Consider the following 16,781-nt stretch of genomic DNA (forward strand, 5'->3'; position numbering starts at 1 on the left):
ACATAGAGCTATAAATAGGGAATTGCACATTTTCTCCAGCGTGTCTGCTGTATGTATTCTGTCCCAGTGTAAACTGCCATCTGTGTTGACCAATGGAACAGAAACTACTGGAGAAATGTAAACACAAGACGCAGCAGCAAGAGGAAGGGTGGAGACAATGCAGGGGATCAGAAAACACAAGCAGGCACAACCAGACAGGAAGAGCATGGCTGAGCTAGGCTGAAATAAAATGTTAAGCCTAATAAACAATCATTTAGCACTGATGTGTACGCTGATGCACATATGGAAACACACAAACTAGCAGTTTTACACTGAATATCAACAGACAGAATAGTTGTGGTTTTCCATTAGGAGCCACATTTCAACATTCAGTGTTGTTTGGGCTTTTTTACTCAGCAGTTTGAGTGTCTGCCATGGCAGGAAGCCTCCTGCTGCATGTTTGGTTTCAGCTGAACTTTCTTCTACTTAAAGACCCACTTTGATGAAAAGGCTGTTTTTAAGGTTTTTAAGTGTCTGCAAAAAATGTCGTTTGAAAAACTGCTTACTTGTGACGTAGAAAATACGCTGGGCGGACCACAAGCTCCCTGCCCCGAGTTTTAAGCAACAGGGTTGGGGACGGGGGCGGGGTTGCTCCGCACCAACACGGCCCACCCACAACCCAGAGGTGAATTTCTAAAGACCTCTTGCCGCTCTGCAGAAACTATATCTTAGAAAACAACACAAGTTTTGTCCATTTTGGCGAAGAACGGCATGATCCCAATTTAAGCACCAATAGAAACGCTTTCTTTCATCTCATTTCTTCAGAAATATCTTACTTCTTATGCAATTCTGTCAATTTATAAAGGTTTTGATTTAGTTCAAAACATGTGCTATGATTTGAAATAAAAAAAATCTCCAAGATCCATAAACCGGAACTCACAGATGGCAGCAGAGATACTGTGGATAATTTAACATCAAAAGATTGTAGTTAATCCTCCCAAATCCTTGCAGTGAGGAGCTGGTTATGTAAATGTGAGAAGTTTACTAGAAGTAAGTGTTGGTCAGATTATTGTGCACCTAACCTTTAAAAATCTGATTTATTTTTTTTGCTATTTAATATGGAAAAAGATTTTAAAAAGTCACTGATTCAGAGCGCGTATCATGTATTACCACTTGTCAGGTTGAATTACATCACAATCATCACCACATGTCTAAAGGAAAGTGATTCATCACTGTGCATTATTCAAACTGTTGTTGCAGCATGCATCTGTTTGTCAGACACCAAAGTTTCCATAAACCACTGAAAAAAGTGACTCACAGTTTGTTATTGACTGTTAAACCAGACCTCATATTGTGTTTCTGCAATATTTCCTCTGTAAAGAAAAGAAATACCTTATTGAAACAAATATTTGGATGTTTTGTGCCAATAATATTTGATAAAGCATCCATGCACTGATGAGTACAATCCTGAAAGTGTCGTGTGCGTCATTTAAAGCCTTGTTTCCACTGATCGGTCCGATCCGGTCCGGTTTAGAAGGGTCCAGGCGAGCATTTCCACTCAAAGTTGGACCGTGTATGCAAGGTGAAGCTAACAACAACAACAACAACAATGGAGGTCAACCAGCAGCTCATTTTTGTCCACTTAGCTTTTGGTACTTCGTATGTACAAAGCCTTTGATGTTGTTTGCAAAAAGATTGCGGGCAAGGAAGAGGAATACAGCCGCTTTCCTGGCGCTTTCTTTTGTTGTGATGACCTTCAGCCAATCAACAGGCTTCAAAGTAGCTCCACCCTAACCGATCCGTTCTATTACTAAATAGAATGAAAAAAGCGATTTGGAACCGCTCAAAATACCGGACTGGCCTGAATTGGACCATGCTGCTCAGTGGAAACAGGGCATGTGTGATGCCCGTGTCACACAGGAGAAAGTATCACGAATGAACGACGTTAAAACCACAGAAGACCGAATAAACCACGCAAAGAACACGTAAATCTATGTAGAACATGAACAGTCTGTGCTTATTGGTCTGTTTATACGCAATTCATTAGTGATAGGTGCATCAGAGGCAGAATCCCTCAACTGACACCTGTGCTCACCCACAAATGACCAATGCAAGAAACATAGATGGAAAATGCGCAAAATGTACATAGTGGCCCTGATCACTCTGTGTGTGCACTGAATACATTCATGCCAGCGTTTCCCTGAGCATTCTCCTCATTATTTCTAGGGTGTGATGTGTTCTGCCTTTCTGTTAATCTAAGAAGAATGCTGATTTCAGACGCACATGTGTTCACTTAAGGGCAGGTCTGCAAAAATAATAGAAGAGTTAACAGCTAACGTTACAGCAGATACAGCTGTGCCTCTGAATTTACAGGGGCCTCACAAACCAGCAAGAAAAAAGGCAAAGGCCAATGCTGCAGTCCTGAACTATATTTCAGTGCCTGCTGGGATTTAGCAGGCTTCAGATTTGTAGCGAATGTACATACAATTAAAAACCCTAAATATGTATTAGAAATTCAAGCCAGAGACTCTGGATTGGTGAATCTTGAGGGAACTGTAAAATGGAAGTTGTTTTTTTTGTTTTTTGGAAAAATGCATTTAAAAAAAAGGAAATATGCATGTAATGTGCATGCAGTTGTTCAAATGTATTTTATTTACTATGCCTGAATACCCTCCCATCTCCTTAACTGCTAAAAAAATGATCTAGTGCCCTGGATTCATCATAGATCATAGATTTCTCAAAATAAAAATCTAATAAATATGACCATTTGCCTAAGACTATTTATCATTCCATTGTGTTCTGACGATGAAAACTTGGCTAATTTATTTTAAAAAAAAAAAAAACATTTTTTTCCCCACATTTAAATTGGTACAATGTATTATTCAACAATCTAGTGGGCATTGCTGGTTTTTGCAGAGACTTCTGGGAAATTTCTAGGGCACTGGATTTTGGAATTGGACATTTAGGCAGCTCTAAAAAAAAGGTGAATGCTCTATATAGTGCACTAAGTAGTGAAGGAATTTGGACACAACCTGTGGCTGCATCATGGCAAAAATATCAATTGCTCCATAATAGGCATGGAGTTTAATTTCTGCAGAAAACATCAACAAGTGTCTCAAATTCCTGTTTTATTTAATATTTCATCATTAGGATTATACATCATTTGGAACCAATTTAGATGGAAATGTTTTGTTTCTAGTTTGACTCATTTGCTGCACCTTCTCATAACCCGAAGCAGGCAAGTAAGTCTCTGTAAAAACATGGCAGATTGTCACATGACAGGGTCTGAACCAACCTGCTGATCCCTCATTCAGTTGTTGGAAGCTCAGTGTCCAGCAGCCTCTCACTGGCTCTGGGGTTCAGAGACCTGCCTGCTCCTTGCGCACTGGTGCACAGGTCTGTGTTTTGCTTTTGTCAACTGTCTGGGGAAGTCCCTCTTCTTCTCAAACATAGCCAGCATACAGTAACTGACACAAAGTTCAGAGGATGCCAGTCTTTTCCTGATGTGGTGCTTCATCTTCCTGTTGTAGATCACCCACGCTAGCCAGAAACTGTGAGTCAGTTGTTTATTTTTCAAGAATGTGCCTTTGTTTGCCTGTTACTGATCAATATTTCTGATTGCAAAGCATAAGCAAAAAAAAAATAATTATCTCCCCCATCTCCTCCTGTGATCTGAACTGTGGGTGTAAAAAATTAGGACAGGTTAGAGAAAGCATGATGTCGAGTCAAGATGGCAAATGGCTTGGAGCATCTGCTTTGGCAGAAACATCAGAGAAACCCTGAGCTGGCTCAAAGAAAAGAGGTGACAATAGTGGGAACCAGCAAAGTGACGACTGAAAAACTAAAGCAAGGAGTCAGAGAACAAGTGTTAGCAGACAAAGCTTTTTTTTTTGCACTTGCAGGCTGGTCCAAGCCAGCGAGGAAATGCGAGGAGTTCGGCTGTTGCCGTTCTGAGTGCCAGTGCTCCTAATGAGTCTGTCAGGCCCAGTTAGCAAAGCCAGACCTGCTTGTGTCCCTTCCAGGCCGCAGACAGCTGTTATTAGCCCTGTAATGGCATGCCACAGGGCCAGATTAGCCTGGCATGCTGGAGAAATATCAAACATTCACTTACTGTGGCTCCTCCAAGCAGCTTTTCCGTGAGGCATTCATTTAGCTGTGATTCTTGCAAGCCATCTAACAAGCCTCACAAGAAAAGAAAGGGGGGAAAAAAAGTGAAGTTTCGTTTGTGTGCAGCAATAGCCTCACTGTTTCAAACCTTTAACTTGTTTGTTATCTGCGGAGAAAAAATAATCTTTAACAGTCAGTTTTACTGTTTGACGCATTGTCTTTATTAACGCTGCGTCATGCTTAGATAGTCGTGCAATCTTGTACTTCATGAGTTCAGGAAGTCAAAAGCCCACACAAGAAAAATCCACACTGCTGCAAAAAGATATAGTCTTTGCAACGAAAGCTTCCTATGAGAAAGCAAAATGTGAGAATAAGAGAGTGTGAAGGTGTCCCTGACGGACAGGGAGGGGCTTCCAGTCAATAAGGAAGTAAGGATAGAAATAAGGTGCAGTGGCGAATGAATGAGAAGGATCCTGGGAGGTGATCCTGCTGTGAGCTGACTTCTCCTTCCCTGGCAAAGGACCAAAAGTCCCCAGACTTTTGCAGCCTTTTTTTGGAGCTCTCGCTTGTTGCAGCTGCAAACCACAAGTGTAAAAGACAGGGAGGAGCTGGCCATCTCAGAAGGCTTAATTTATCATCAAAGTGAGGTGCAGAAACACGCGGTTGAACGATGCAAAGGAAGTCTAGCTATGGAACTGAAATGCAGCCAAATATGCAGCAGGTGCGCGTTCGGCATCGCCACGAAGCGGTGTGATGCAGCATGGCTACCAGTTTGCAGACTGATGAAACTGAACGGGAGCCATGAAAACAACTGAGATGACTGTTCCTCCTGCCTGTGCATGCTTTTTCTTAAAACCCACAATGCAATGTTGACTGCGGCGTGCAAAAGTACGAAAAACAGACTTGAAATCTGTCTCTTTCTGCCTCTCCAGGCCAGATACGGCACTGCGGATCGAGGGGTAAGGCTCTACAGCTCCCTGCCTATGCGCCCAAACCCCGACGGCAAGAGACTGCCCTCTACTGGAGTAAGACTTGTCTCTCATAGCCTCCCCTCCTCACCCATGCCCCCCCCCCCTATCAATCTCATTCATCTCCACATTAAGTGCTTGCAGCGTACTTCTGAGGTGAACTTCGTTGGCCCAGGAAGGCTACCAAACAGTATATGAGGAAGTAATGACTGGCACCCTAAATGGGTGAATTAGGAGGTTGTTTTTTTTTTCCATGTCAAAAAATTATATTTACTTATAGATTTGGCCCAATCCCTTATTACAAATCCATCTTTGACTCTGCAATCACTCACTAGAATATGAGCTTGATATGGGAGCTCCATGGTGGCTTCCCAAAGAGGTTATTAGGTATAAACCAACTTTGTAAAAAGCCTTGAAACCAAAAAATGTGTTTTTGTTTCTATTTTTTGTTGTTTTTATATTTAATATCCATGGCAAAACTGCAGTCTTTGGAGATCCTTTTATAATTTGGTTTTTGCAAGGTCATATGAAAAATTGTTCCTAAAGTTGCGGCACTTTGACTTTGACAAAGTATGAGAGAAGTCAGTCAGCGTGTTTGTGAAACCTCCCCTTTCATTTTTTTTCTTTTATTAAAAAAAAAAAAAATCTTTTAGCTTTGTGAAAATCATAATTAGAATCTAGTGTGCCTTTCTCTTAAGCATTTATGGAACAAAAGCGAGAAAATGAAAGAACAATAGAGCAAAAAGAGAGAATTTAATTTCCTCGTTTTTCATGTTTTACTGTGTTCAAGTTCTTTTTGAATTATCTCCTCAGTGCTCCAGGGCTCATTGAAAGGAGGGGTGGGGGAGTAAAGGGAGACTCAGGGAAAGTAAAAGCAGTGTAATATTGTTGGTACGCACCTTTTTTCTTTTTTTTTTTAATTACAGCAGAGATTGTATTGATGTCTCTAGTCCCATGTCCTAAATCATTTATCAAGAGGCAGAATGCTAACAAAGCATTTCTAAGAAAGCCATCCTCTCCTGGGGCCTGGAATCATATGTTATCTAAAGGGAACAGTGTTCATGCTTTTCAGTGGAGACACTCACTTATGCTGCATTCACTCCGGACACGATTCGCACGTCAAATATGTGTCTGCCGAGTCTTGACGGTTTGATGCCCTGGCCGTGGAACAACCATCAATGCTTTTCTGGACTTCATTTGTTGCCACATCATGGAAAACATGGATGATGTCAGCTTAGGCTAGCTTAGGTTTGGAGAGCTCTACAGAGGCGCTGGCGCCGTGTCAGGATCACCAGATCCGTCAGAGTCTCTCCCGGTGCACTTCACTACTGGGCTACGGCCATTTTATATATATATATATATATATATATATATATATATATATATATATATATATATATATATATATATATATATATATATATATATAGGCTTTCCTCTACTTAAGCCAAACACAAATTATAACTCTGCACCCGAAGCTGAAATGAAGCTTTGGATCAACATACGTCTATGGCAGCAGACATAGTTTTTTTTTCCAGCAACAGCTTGAAGGTTTAATCTTTTTGTGGATCTTTGTATTTGCAGAGACAATATGTGCTATTTTTGCCTCCTCACCCCCTCCTCCTCCTCCTCACCGAGCGCCTCCTCTGTCATTTCCTTAAGTCTGCTATTACCTGACTTTGGAGTCAGTACAGTAGCAGGGTGCAGCTACAGTGTGCACTGAGAGAGAGGGAGGGAAGGGGGGTATAAACCACTTAACATGCAGGAGGAAACCAAACGTTTTTCCATCGCACTTATCAGGTGCAGCAGTAAGAGCAAGTGTTGAGGTGCACGAGCCCCCCCCCCCCCCCCCCCCCCTTTTCAGCACACACACACGTGTTCTCCCTCCTTCCTACACACCCCTTTTATTTTCCCCTGATTACTATCTCCCCCCCCCCCCCCCCCCACTAACCACTCTCAGTTCAGTTAAAAGAGGGCTTGGCACTTCCGTACCCCTCCCCTCCCCTCCCCTCAAACTAACTTCTAACTCCTGCTTTTCACCTCTGTGTTTCCTGTCAAGGTGGGCTGCCCACCTCCACCTCACCGCCAACCGGCTCTGCCCCCACAACCCTTTCTGTTTTTGTTTTTTTCAACATCCTTAATAGTTTAAAGCTTGCGACTCTTTTTCTGAAGTATTTGGTGCAGGGAGCGTCAGCCGCACACTCCACACACACACACACACATCTTGTTGGTGCAGCGCGTTTACTGTTGGAGGGACACTTCTGCTTCATTAGTGACTTCAAATGGAGAGTGTTTCGAAGGAGTTTGACCCAAATAAAACCTGCTGGAATGCAACAAATATGGCGATTTCCCTTAAGACAGGAGACAGGCCACATTTAGAGCTATGTTAAAGGAATCTTAAAAGGAAGGTAAACTTTCTTCACTTTGAATGGACTCAAGTTCTACTTTTCACTTTTTGAAGGGTCACCATAAGTTCAAAATGGCATTCATGTATCCACATCTACATTGCATCTCCATGCACTGTCTAACAAAGTTAATATGCAGTAAAATGTAAAAGATCGGCAGCTCACCACACAACAGTGGCTCACAACACCCCCTAAAACCAGCGGCTGCAAGCCCAGCTTTTGTTCTTTGTCCTTGTAGTGTTTGGAAAAGCATGTCACAGACAAAGGCCGCATGGTGGTATGGTGGTTAGCACTGCTGCCTCATAACCAAATAGCAAATATCACTCAGAGCTTTCTGCAGTTATGTGTGTTCTACCTGTGCTTGTGAGGGTATTTTCTGGGCACTTTACCTTCCTGCAGCCTGAAAACAAGCATGTCAGAGGGATTTTAAATCGCTCAATGGAAACCAGTGTGTCTGCTTTTCCTTTGTTCCATCTAAAAGTGGCCCCATCGTTAAATTAGAGGCTGTGGAGGGCAATTCTCTGAGACAGACTAGCAGCCTGTCCAGGAAGTACCCCACCTTCGCCCAACAGTTGTCAGGATAGGCTCCAGCAACCATGTGACCCCAAAATAAATATATAAATAATGGTTTAAGAAAATGGATGGGTGGATGGATGGATGGATGGATGGATGGATGGATGGATGTATGGATGGATGGATGGATGGATGGATGGATGGATGGATGGATGGATGGATGGATGGAATGATGGAGGGTAGTTCAATGAGACTGAGTGCAAACAAACCAGGATTTTAAAAAAAAAATGTACTTTTTCCTTTTTTTTAATCATTTAACATTCAAGATGTCACAGGAGACTCCTAAATAACCCAGGCTCTTTGACATACCATAGATCTTTGACCGTTTACCCAATCAACGTGAATCAGCTGATTCTGACGTGGACAAAAGTGTTTTTTCATAGCAGCATTGCACCGATTTGCAGCACATTAGTATTGCATATCAGTGCTAAGCTCATTCACTCCATGACAAATGCCGCTGCTTAATGTTGATTGGGTGGATGGATGAAGAGTTACGCCAGTTGAAAAAAGGAAAACACTGAGGCTAAGGACAGTTGGTGAACTAAAAGTATAAAAACTTATAATGGTTGTGAAGAGATCTCTCTCACTCTGTGCAAAGACCTGAATCTGTTAGCATAAAATGTACAAAAATGTTCTTAAAGTTTTGTCTCACTTTGGAACTCCTGCTGTACAGCAATGATTCTATCTGGTTTTGTTTGATTCTGTTTGCATCACATAAGGGCCCATTGTCCTCATAAACAGAAGAAAGTTCAACTCCTGGCAGAATTTGTGTTGTGTCAGCAACCTGTGTGTCCTTTTGAATACATGTATAACAACAATACATTCAAGTCCCACTCCAATCATCTTTTGCAAAAATGTTCCTATATTGGTCTTCAATTATGAATATGGTGTTTTTAGCCCAAATCCAAAAACCTGTGTCGTTTTCCAGGAAGTTTCTGCAGACTGGCAGGAGTTTGCCAACAAATTGTAGGCGTAACCGTTGGTGCATATCACCTCTCTTCCCGTCATCCATCTGTTTACACGCTAGGTAACAGCCCCTAAAGCTAACATTACCGGTGCAACTAAAATGGCGAGCAATATTGCAGCTATCCAGCCGTACAGTTTTGAGCCAGATGTCACCCCAGATGAGGAAAGTGAAGATGTAAATGAATCTATTTGTCAGCAAGGAGATTCATCAGAAAGGGACAGAGCAGTGAGCTTGTAACATGCTCATACAGATTCTACGTCACAAGCTTTTTCCAGACATTCTTTTTTATTTGTTCCTGATTCACAGCAACTTGTATAACCCTTGTGCTATCTTATGGGGTCAAAATGACCCCACCCTTACATTGACGTGTTATCCTTACCATGAAAAAGGTGGATGTCAGTACGTCAGTACAACACAACAAATTGTGGGAACTTGCATATCCATCCATTGCTCCACAAGTGCTCAAATTTTGGATACTCTATACTTCAATTGTTTTTGGTTTTTTACCCTTTGAGATTAGGGATGTAAATAATACATGCTCTTTGACCTACCATAAATAACTTGTTGACCTTTAACGTGATCGGCATGAATCAGAGAACACTTTTCACATTGGCTTTGCATCGGTATGCAACTCTTTACTCAACAGAATCAGCTGATTTACGTTAATTGCGTAAGCGCTTAACGGAAGTCAGCACAAGGCTGCTTTTCTCTGCTTCAGAATCTGCTGAAATTACGTTGATTTCGGAAACGGTTGAAGAGCTACGTTAGTCGAAAGAACGTGAACACTGGAGCTAAAGTTCAGGCGTTGAAGGGTGGATGCAGACAAACATAAAGTAGAACACTCGTATTGTTTACAGTGACGTTAGGCGAATAAAAACCTACTGATGGGACTTTTTGGTTCAGGTTGGATTCTTTGTAGAGAGGCCTGAATGTTCTAGCTGTTGCTGTTGTTGTTGTTTTTGCTGCACTGTTGACAGTGCTACAGAGGGTAAAGGATCAGAATTTGCTGTAATGCAAAGATGACAGGAGCGTCTCAGTCAGGACTGACTTCTGCATCTCTCACTCTTTCTGTTGCTTTGTCTCTCTGTTCCCTCTTTTTTTTTTCTTCTCCCTCCAAGCTGATTTGGAGCCTTGCATAGTCAATTATATAGGGAGTGGGAGATGGAGTGGGGGCTTGGGCTTCCATATTTTGGTATGATATTAATATTGCATGAGTGCTATTCTGTAGTGAATATCTAAGAGACTGCCTATTAAGGCAGCAGCAGGAGAAGAATGTGACAGACACATGCACAAACACACACACACACACACACACACACACACACATATCCCACACACACACTGAAAGCAAAGGAGCTGGGGAGAATCAGTCGGGATCAGGCGCAGGTTGTCGTAATTAGTGCTTTTCTGATTTATTTCGGTAGAATAATAAAAACGACTCATTTTCCTGTTTAATATGTCATGTTTGTTTGTCTTGACATGGCTCACATCACACTCTGTAGCAAGTGCATTTGATGTGAGTGAGAACTGAGGGATGCTCCATTGTAATTGTGCGAGGAATGGAATATATTAGGCAATGCACTGACAAAATAAAAACAGGAAAACGAGTTCCTGCTGTACCAAAAAAAAAAAAAAAAGTTAGATTGCATATTGCAAAGCAGGATTGATCTGACAGCAGGTTATTTATTTCTTGCTGCTGGGTGGGTATCAATGATGCATGCACTGTGTGTCAACAGTGACAGGCTGAGAAGGTCCCTAGTGATGACTGAGCGGCTCAGTGTGGACACTTATGGCTCTTTGGGTGTTAAGTGGCGATGACACTGTGTGCTATGTTATAGACATCTCATTTCATGCCACCACAAATTAACTAAAGCCTCAGATTTTTAAAGGTTTTCTGATTTAAAAGAGAAAACAAATCTATAAAATACTATATTGCAACACTTACAAATTGTTTTAGTGGCTGAAAACCTGGAACAATGAGTACATATGTTTAAACAATGACTGTATTTTCCGCACTATAAGGCACACCTAAAACCTGTAATTTTTTTTTCAAAAAACAACAGTTCGCCTAATAATCCGGTTAATTGTGGTTGTGCTCACTGATGTAAAAGTGGTTTTGAGAGGTACGCGGTGCTTAAAAATAACTTGTAGCGGTGTCTGACTGTTTATTTACGTGTTAGTAACAAGTTTGGGAGTTAGCGCGGTTACGTTAATGTTTGTTTAGTGGAATCGCTCGTTTTTTTTTTACCTGTGGTGTACGATTGTGTTGTCGTTGTTTTTACGCGTTACCAACAATTTTGGGAGTTAGCGTTATCACAGGGTTTTTTAGTGGTATCAGTCTCTCTTTTTTCACTACCTGTTAAGGTTGAGAGTTATAGGTATTGTGAATTTGCTAATGTTTAGCGACGTATGACTGTTTATTTGACTAAAAAGGGTGGGAGTTAGCGTAGTAACGTTGTTTTTTTGCAATCAAGGTTAGGAGTTACAGGTAGCTTTTGTCAAAATGCTAATGGGGCTAATGCCACTAACACATACCTTGTTTTTGTTTACGTGTTACTAACAAGGTTAGTAACACACTAGTTAGTACCAATTTTCCAAAGCCACAACTTAGCTAGCGTCTGTCACAGCTTCACTAGATTTAGCCATTTTTGTAAACATCATCTGCTGTGCAGCATAGCCTCATTTTAGTTGTTGGAGCTTATTGTTGCGCTCCTCGCTAGTAAATTTGTCACAGTTTTTATGATCTGTAACATATTAACGATTTATATTGATTTCTTTGAGCATTGCATTTACCTGCTTGCAAATCTGGCACATGACTTTATCCAGCCCATGAGGTACGACAAAGTGAGGATTTGTTCACTTAGCTTGAAAGTGTCTTTTCTTCTCGCCAACACAACGTCTGGGAACCTGCTCTGGCTCTCTTTTATTAAGGGCCACAAAAAAATCTTCCCACAGGCCTCCATTGGGCCCTGGGCCGCACTTTGAGAACCCCTGCTTTAGAATAATGGGGAGTTACAATTTGGCCTTCACCTTTAACCCTCCTGAAAGTGGCTTTTCTTTACAGCAACCCCACTCTTGTTAAAGTTTTGCCATATAATGTCTTGAGTCTTAAAAAACAGCTCTTGGGTTTAACCAATCCCAAAGTCAGAGAGCTCTTGCTGAGCTCACCGTCATCACAGTGTTGAGTGACCTTACAAGTACCAGGGGGAGTTTAAAGAGATTATTTGTTTTGTTTTGTTTTAAGAGGTAAAGATTGCCGATTATGCATTTTTTTTAGTTTTACTAAAGTTGACCAAATTTCTTAAAAAATCAATTCCACTCTGGACGTGAAAAGAAGAGCAGAAGGTAATGAAACCTTGGTTTCGTAGTGCTCATTCTTAATGTGTAATATATCAATGCAATAGGCTTTCTCTGAAATTCATGTAAAAAAGAGCAGATGAAAAGATTTTTTTCTTTTTTTGGATGTGGGGGTAGGGGGTTACTAAGAAAAAGACCTGCCATCTATGTATTAGTGCTCTGTAAATATTACATGAGCTCCACATTCGCTCAGTTGTTTGGCATTACTTCCACTGGATGGGTATATTATTTTAGAAACATGCCTTGTTTATGGAGAGGCATGACCTACTTTCAGACACTCCTCTCTTTCTTTCTCTCTGGTATTTTTTTCCCCTTTTCTTTCCCTTCTTTCTCTCATTCCTTTTACCTCCATTTTCCTCCCTTGCTCTCTTATCCACTCTCTCGGTCTGCAAAATCTCAAATGCTTGTCCCTGCTGAACAATTACAAGGCAGAGAGACCCAAATGGAGATGTTTGTAGAAAACAACATGTGTATAATTAAGGTTTAATGAGCTCTTGTCAGGGTGGAATGTGCAATTAGATTGGTAATAGAAAATTCTGCCTCAACGTTCGTGACAGAGACTGGCTGTGGAGTCAGCATGGCAGCGAATGAAAGAGCAGAGAATTTTTTCAAGTCCTGTCCACAGAGGAAGACAGCACTGGATGCTGCATTTAGATTTAAATACATGCTAAGTTCCCGAATACAGATAGAGGGATTTTTTTTTTCCTTCTAGTGCTAAATTGTGTGTTTTCAACCGCAGATAATTGCCAGGATGGTTTCTTTAAAAAAAAAAAACATGTTCCTAAAAAGCTGAAGGTAGACTTCACTTGTGCAGAATAAAAGCAAAAATGTTTTGTAATTTGAAAAGGAAAAATTTGTTTCCATAAAAAACATTTGGGAAGCAGTTTTGCAATCAAAAATTGTTGTGTTTCCTGGCGATTGAGAGGGCACAATTTGCTGCTGAGGCAGGAGAACAGGAGCCCTAGAATTGGTTAAGTGAACGCATAAATACTACACTTTTTTTAGAGTGAGTCATTCTTACTGCTCAGTTAAAACTCTGACAAGACACCTGAACTCATGAATTTTTTTCTGAAAACCGTCATTTTGTTGCTCAATTCTGTTGCAATACTGTTTTAAGTTTCAATAGCTTTAATTTGTAAGCCTGTCTATATGTTTTCTCTTGTGAGGAGAGTTTTTTTTTTTTGGTTGCCATGGTGATGTGTTCAGTAACATTTATGCGATATGTCTGTGTCCTTTTTGAACATGGAATGCAGAAGAGTGCCACTGGAGATTTGGACACATTTGGTTTGCTTAAAGTGAACCAGACCAGGAACCGCTCTCGAACCCGTCTTTGGGAGGTGGTCTCGGTTCGATTCCAGTCGGACTGAGCTTCGGTTCGCTCTGAGATTCCTCAGTCTGAAAACAATCCGTCCTCAGAGCAGAACAACTGAAGCAAATGGCCACTATAGCTGGTCGTTGCGTGATGTAATCAGATCAGTAGCGAAGAAACCGATGAGCTGCGGAAAGCAACAATTGTCAAGGAACGATTGTCGTGTTGTAAAACAGAAAAAAAGGGTCCAACTGTTTATTTGTTAGAACGTTTAGTTTAACACCACTGGAAAGGCTTCTTCCATGCTTTTTTGTGTCTTGTTACGTGGCATGCGGCCGCCGTCATTCTATAAGCTACCTTGTAGTTCCGTAACAGAGTTCTCATAAACAATGCTATAACACCACAACAATGAGACACAACACCTTACTTAATTTGGTCGGATGAATGCAGGTTCATTATAACAACTTTTAAGGTGATCCACATCTCTCCTCACTGTTTTCCCAACAGGCTGCACGGTGGCACAGTGGTTAGCGCTCTTGCCTCCCAGCTGGGGGACCCGTGCATGCGTGGGTTTTCTCCGGGGACTCTGGCTTTCTCCCACTGTCCAAAAACATGCTAATTGGTGACACAAAATCATCCCTAGGTGTGAATGTGAGTATAGTTGCATATGTGATTGTGGCCCTGCGTCAGACCTGGCGGCCTGTCCAGGGTGTCCCCTGCCTTCGCCCCCAAGTGAACAGGTTAGGCTCCAGCAACCCCGTGACCCAAAAAGGGAAAACAATGGATTAGAAGATGAATGTTTTCCCAACAATCTATATGTCATAAAAACTTAATCTGAGTACCTAGTGAAGTATCTCAAAAACGATTCCATAATTTCTGCCTCTTGTTGCTTTGCTCCGCCCTCATAGTTCCTGGCCAATGCCTGAAGAGATCTTCAGTCACATGGTTTGGTTTAAAACAGGGAGGCTGCTTGACGGCAGTCTGAATACAGACCAAACGCAAGCTTCAGGACTCAATCCAAAGCTGACTTGGTCGGGACCAAATGATTTTTTCAGTCTGAATACCCCCCCAAACAAAGCTCAGCAGTGGATTTAAATCCTTTTAAAGGACAGAGGATTAACAGTTTGTTGTTAGACAAACTGATATAACAACATTTTAATGGGGTTTAAAACATTTTCTTGCATGAATTTAGCTATATTTGTTTTTCAGTTCTGCACAATTATTTCTTTTTTCAAGGCTTTATTTCTGCCATGCGCATTTTTAAATGAGGTGAGGGCCAGTGAAGCATGTGCCCCACTGCTCATCGTCTGCCCTCATCTTCTCTTTGACCGTCTTTCTCTTCACTTAGAGAAAGGAAGCCTTTGGGTCGGACAGAGAAGATCCACGCACACAAACATCGTGTTTGGCTTTTTCTGAATTACGCCTTTGTTGGCTTCTTATGGGACTGCCATTGAAAGGCTCCTATTGTGTTGTAACTACGATGATGTAATTTACTAGATTGAATGGATATACGTATATATACATATTCGACGAAGAGAAGTCTGCTAAAAGCGATCACAACCCCAGTTTCAAAGAAATCAGATCATCTCTGCAGAAGCATTGGAAGCTTTCATTTAAAGATCCTACCCGTTAAGTGTTCCATCTGTGTCTCAGAATCATTTTTGGTGGTTTCCACATTTCTGAGCTCCACCTGAGTTTGTGCTGGAAGTCAAGGTTAGGCAGAGTGTGAGAGCTGACTGTCAGCGATGTGTAAGCTTTGTTTTCATTGTGTTAACAGGAGAACAATGGTACGATTGTGCGCCCATTTGAAACCTTACACCTACCCAGAGCTTTCGGGGTTCAGGGGTGGGGGGCCATGTGTGTGTGTGTACCTTTAGCCTGATGAACTGTGCACTTTGAAAGATCCATCCAAACACTGCTGTATTTATCTCATCTTTGTTTGATTTGATGTTTAAGTTTTTTTTTTCCTCTTTAATTCTCTTCTTTATAATCAGTTAAACATTATTTAAAGGAGTCATTTAGGGAGCCGGCCACCTCTCGAAGCCCCTCACAGTGATTGACAAGACCATAAAGCCAAGCAATAAATTGAAGATGAATGTTATATCTGAACACTGATAGAGGCAATTAAGTCCATCATAAGCTATAGAGCGAACACTTTTCCCTCGGGACTCATCCACTTGCATGATTTAACATGATCCCCAGCTAAATGCTTTACTTTATTTCTTTCCTCTGCTGGCTGCTCGCTATTCTGAGTAAGAATGGAACTTTTTTCTTGTCTGTCTACACAGTTTAGTCTTTTTGTTTTCGCCCTTTTCTGTCATCATGCGGCTATCTCTTTCTCTATCTTTCAGTCCTCCCCTTTTCATTTCATTTGTCATGGTAATGCAAAAAAAAAAAAGTCAAAGAAATATCTGCCGCTCCATTTTATTTTGTGCTTTTTCAGTCGAGGGACAGGGGCATTTCTCATTTTTGTGTGCTGCTCAGGTTTTAAAGGTAATGAAGACCATATTTCATCTGCAAGGAGTTATATGACCGGGCGTGGCAGAGCAGGTCTGTTATGGGAAAATAAATATTATGGAGGGTCTAACTTTGTTATCTTTATCGCACTGGGATCAATGTGTGTTTTATTGGACAGGATACATTAAACAAACATCCAGACCGTTGTTGGATAAACATACATCCGTGCAAGCATGCAACACAATACACAAATGCTCATGGACACACACACACATATCTGTGTGTGTGTGTGTGTGTATATATTTAAGTATCCAGCATATCTGCTTCATGGCTAACCATCCCCCATGTTGCTTTGCCCTTTTCTTTCTTTATGCTCGCTAGTCTGTTTGCCTGCCAGTGAGTCATTGAATGCTCTAATGACCACAGTCCTGACACAGGTATTTTGACTGCTGCCTCTTTCCATCGGCACACTGACTGACATGCGATTAGTTACGGTGAGCTGCAAGTTAAAAAAAAAAATACTAAGGAGCCGCTTGCTGTTACCATGAAAAGACTCCAGGAGCGGGGTTAAGTCCTCCTCCCCACGGCTCTCCACTCATCGGCCCTTATATATGAGCATCCCCCTGCAGTTGCTGCTGGTTCTGTGATTTGGTAGTCAG

The 16,781-nt window shown here is 41.4% G+C and overlaps 1 protein-coding gene across 5 annotated transcripts in view; it reads left to right on the plus strand.

Moving 5' to 3' along the window:
• Positions 1-16,781, plus strand: part of tox2 (TOX high mobility group box family member 2) — a 109,593-nt gene that overhangs the window by 28,896 nt on the left and 63,916 nt on the right. For 3 of the 5 annotated variants that reach the window (XM_011474912.4, XM_011474914.4, XM_020703201.3), the window contains exon 2: positions 5,019-5,111. The exons of the other annotated variants lie outside the window; for them this stretch is intronic. In XM_011474912.4, coding sequence (XP_011473214.1) covers positions 5,019-5,111 — 93 coding nt within the window. The remainder of the gene's footprint in view (positions 1-5,018; positions 5,112-16,781) is intronic. 5 annotated transcript variants of the gene reach the window in all.

The sequence above is a fragment of the Oryzias latipes genome, chromosome 5, assembly GCF_053564925.1.
Source record: "Oryzias latipes strain Hd-rR chromosome 5, Olatipes_Hd-rR_3.1".
NCBI lineage: Eukaryota > Metazoa > Chordata > Actinopteri > Beloniformes > Adrianichthyidae > Oryzias > Oryzias latipes.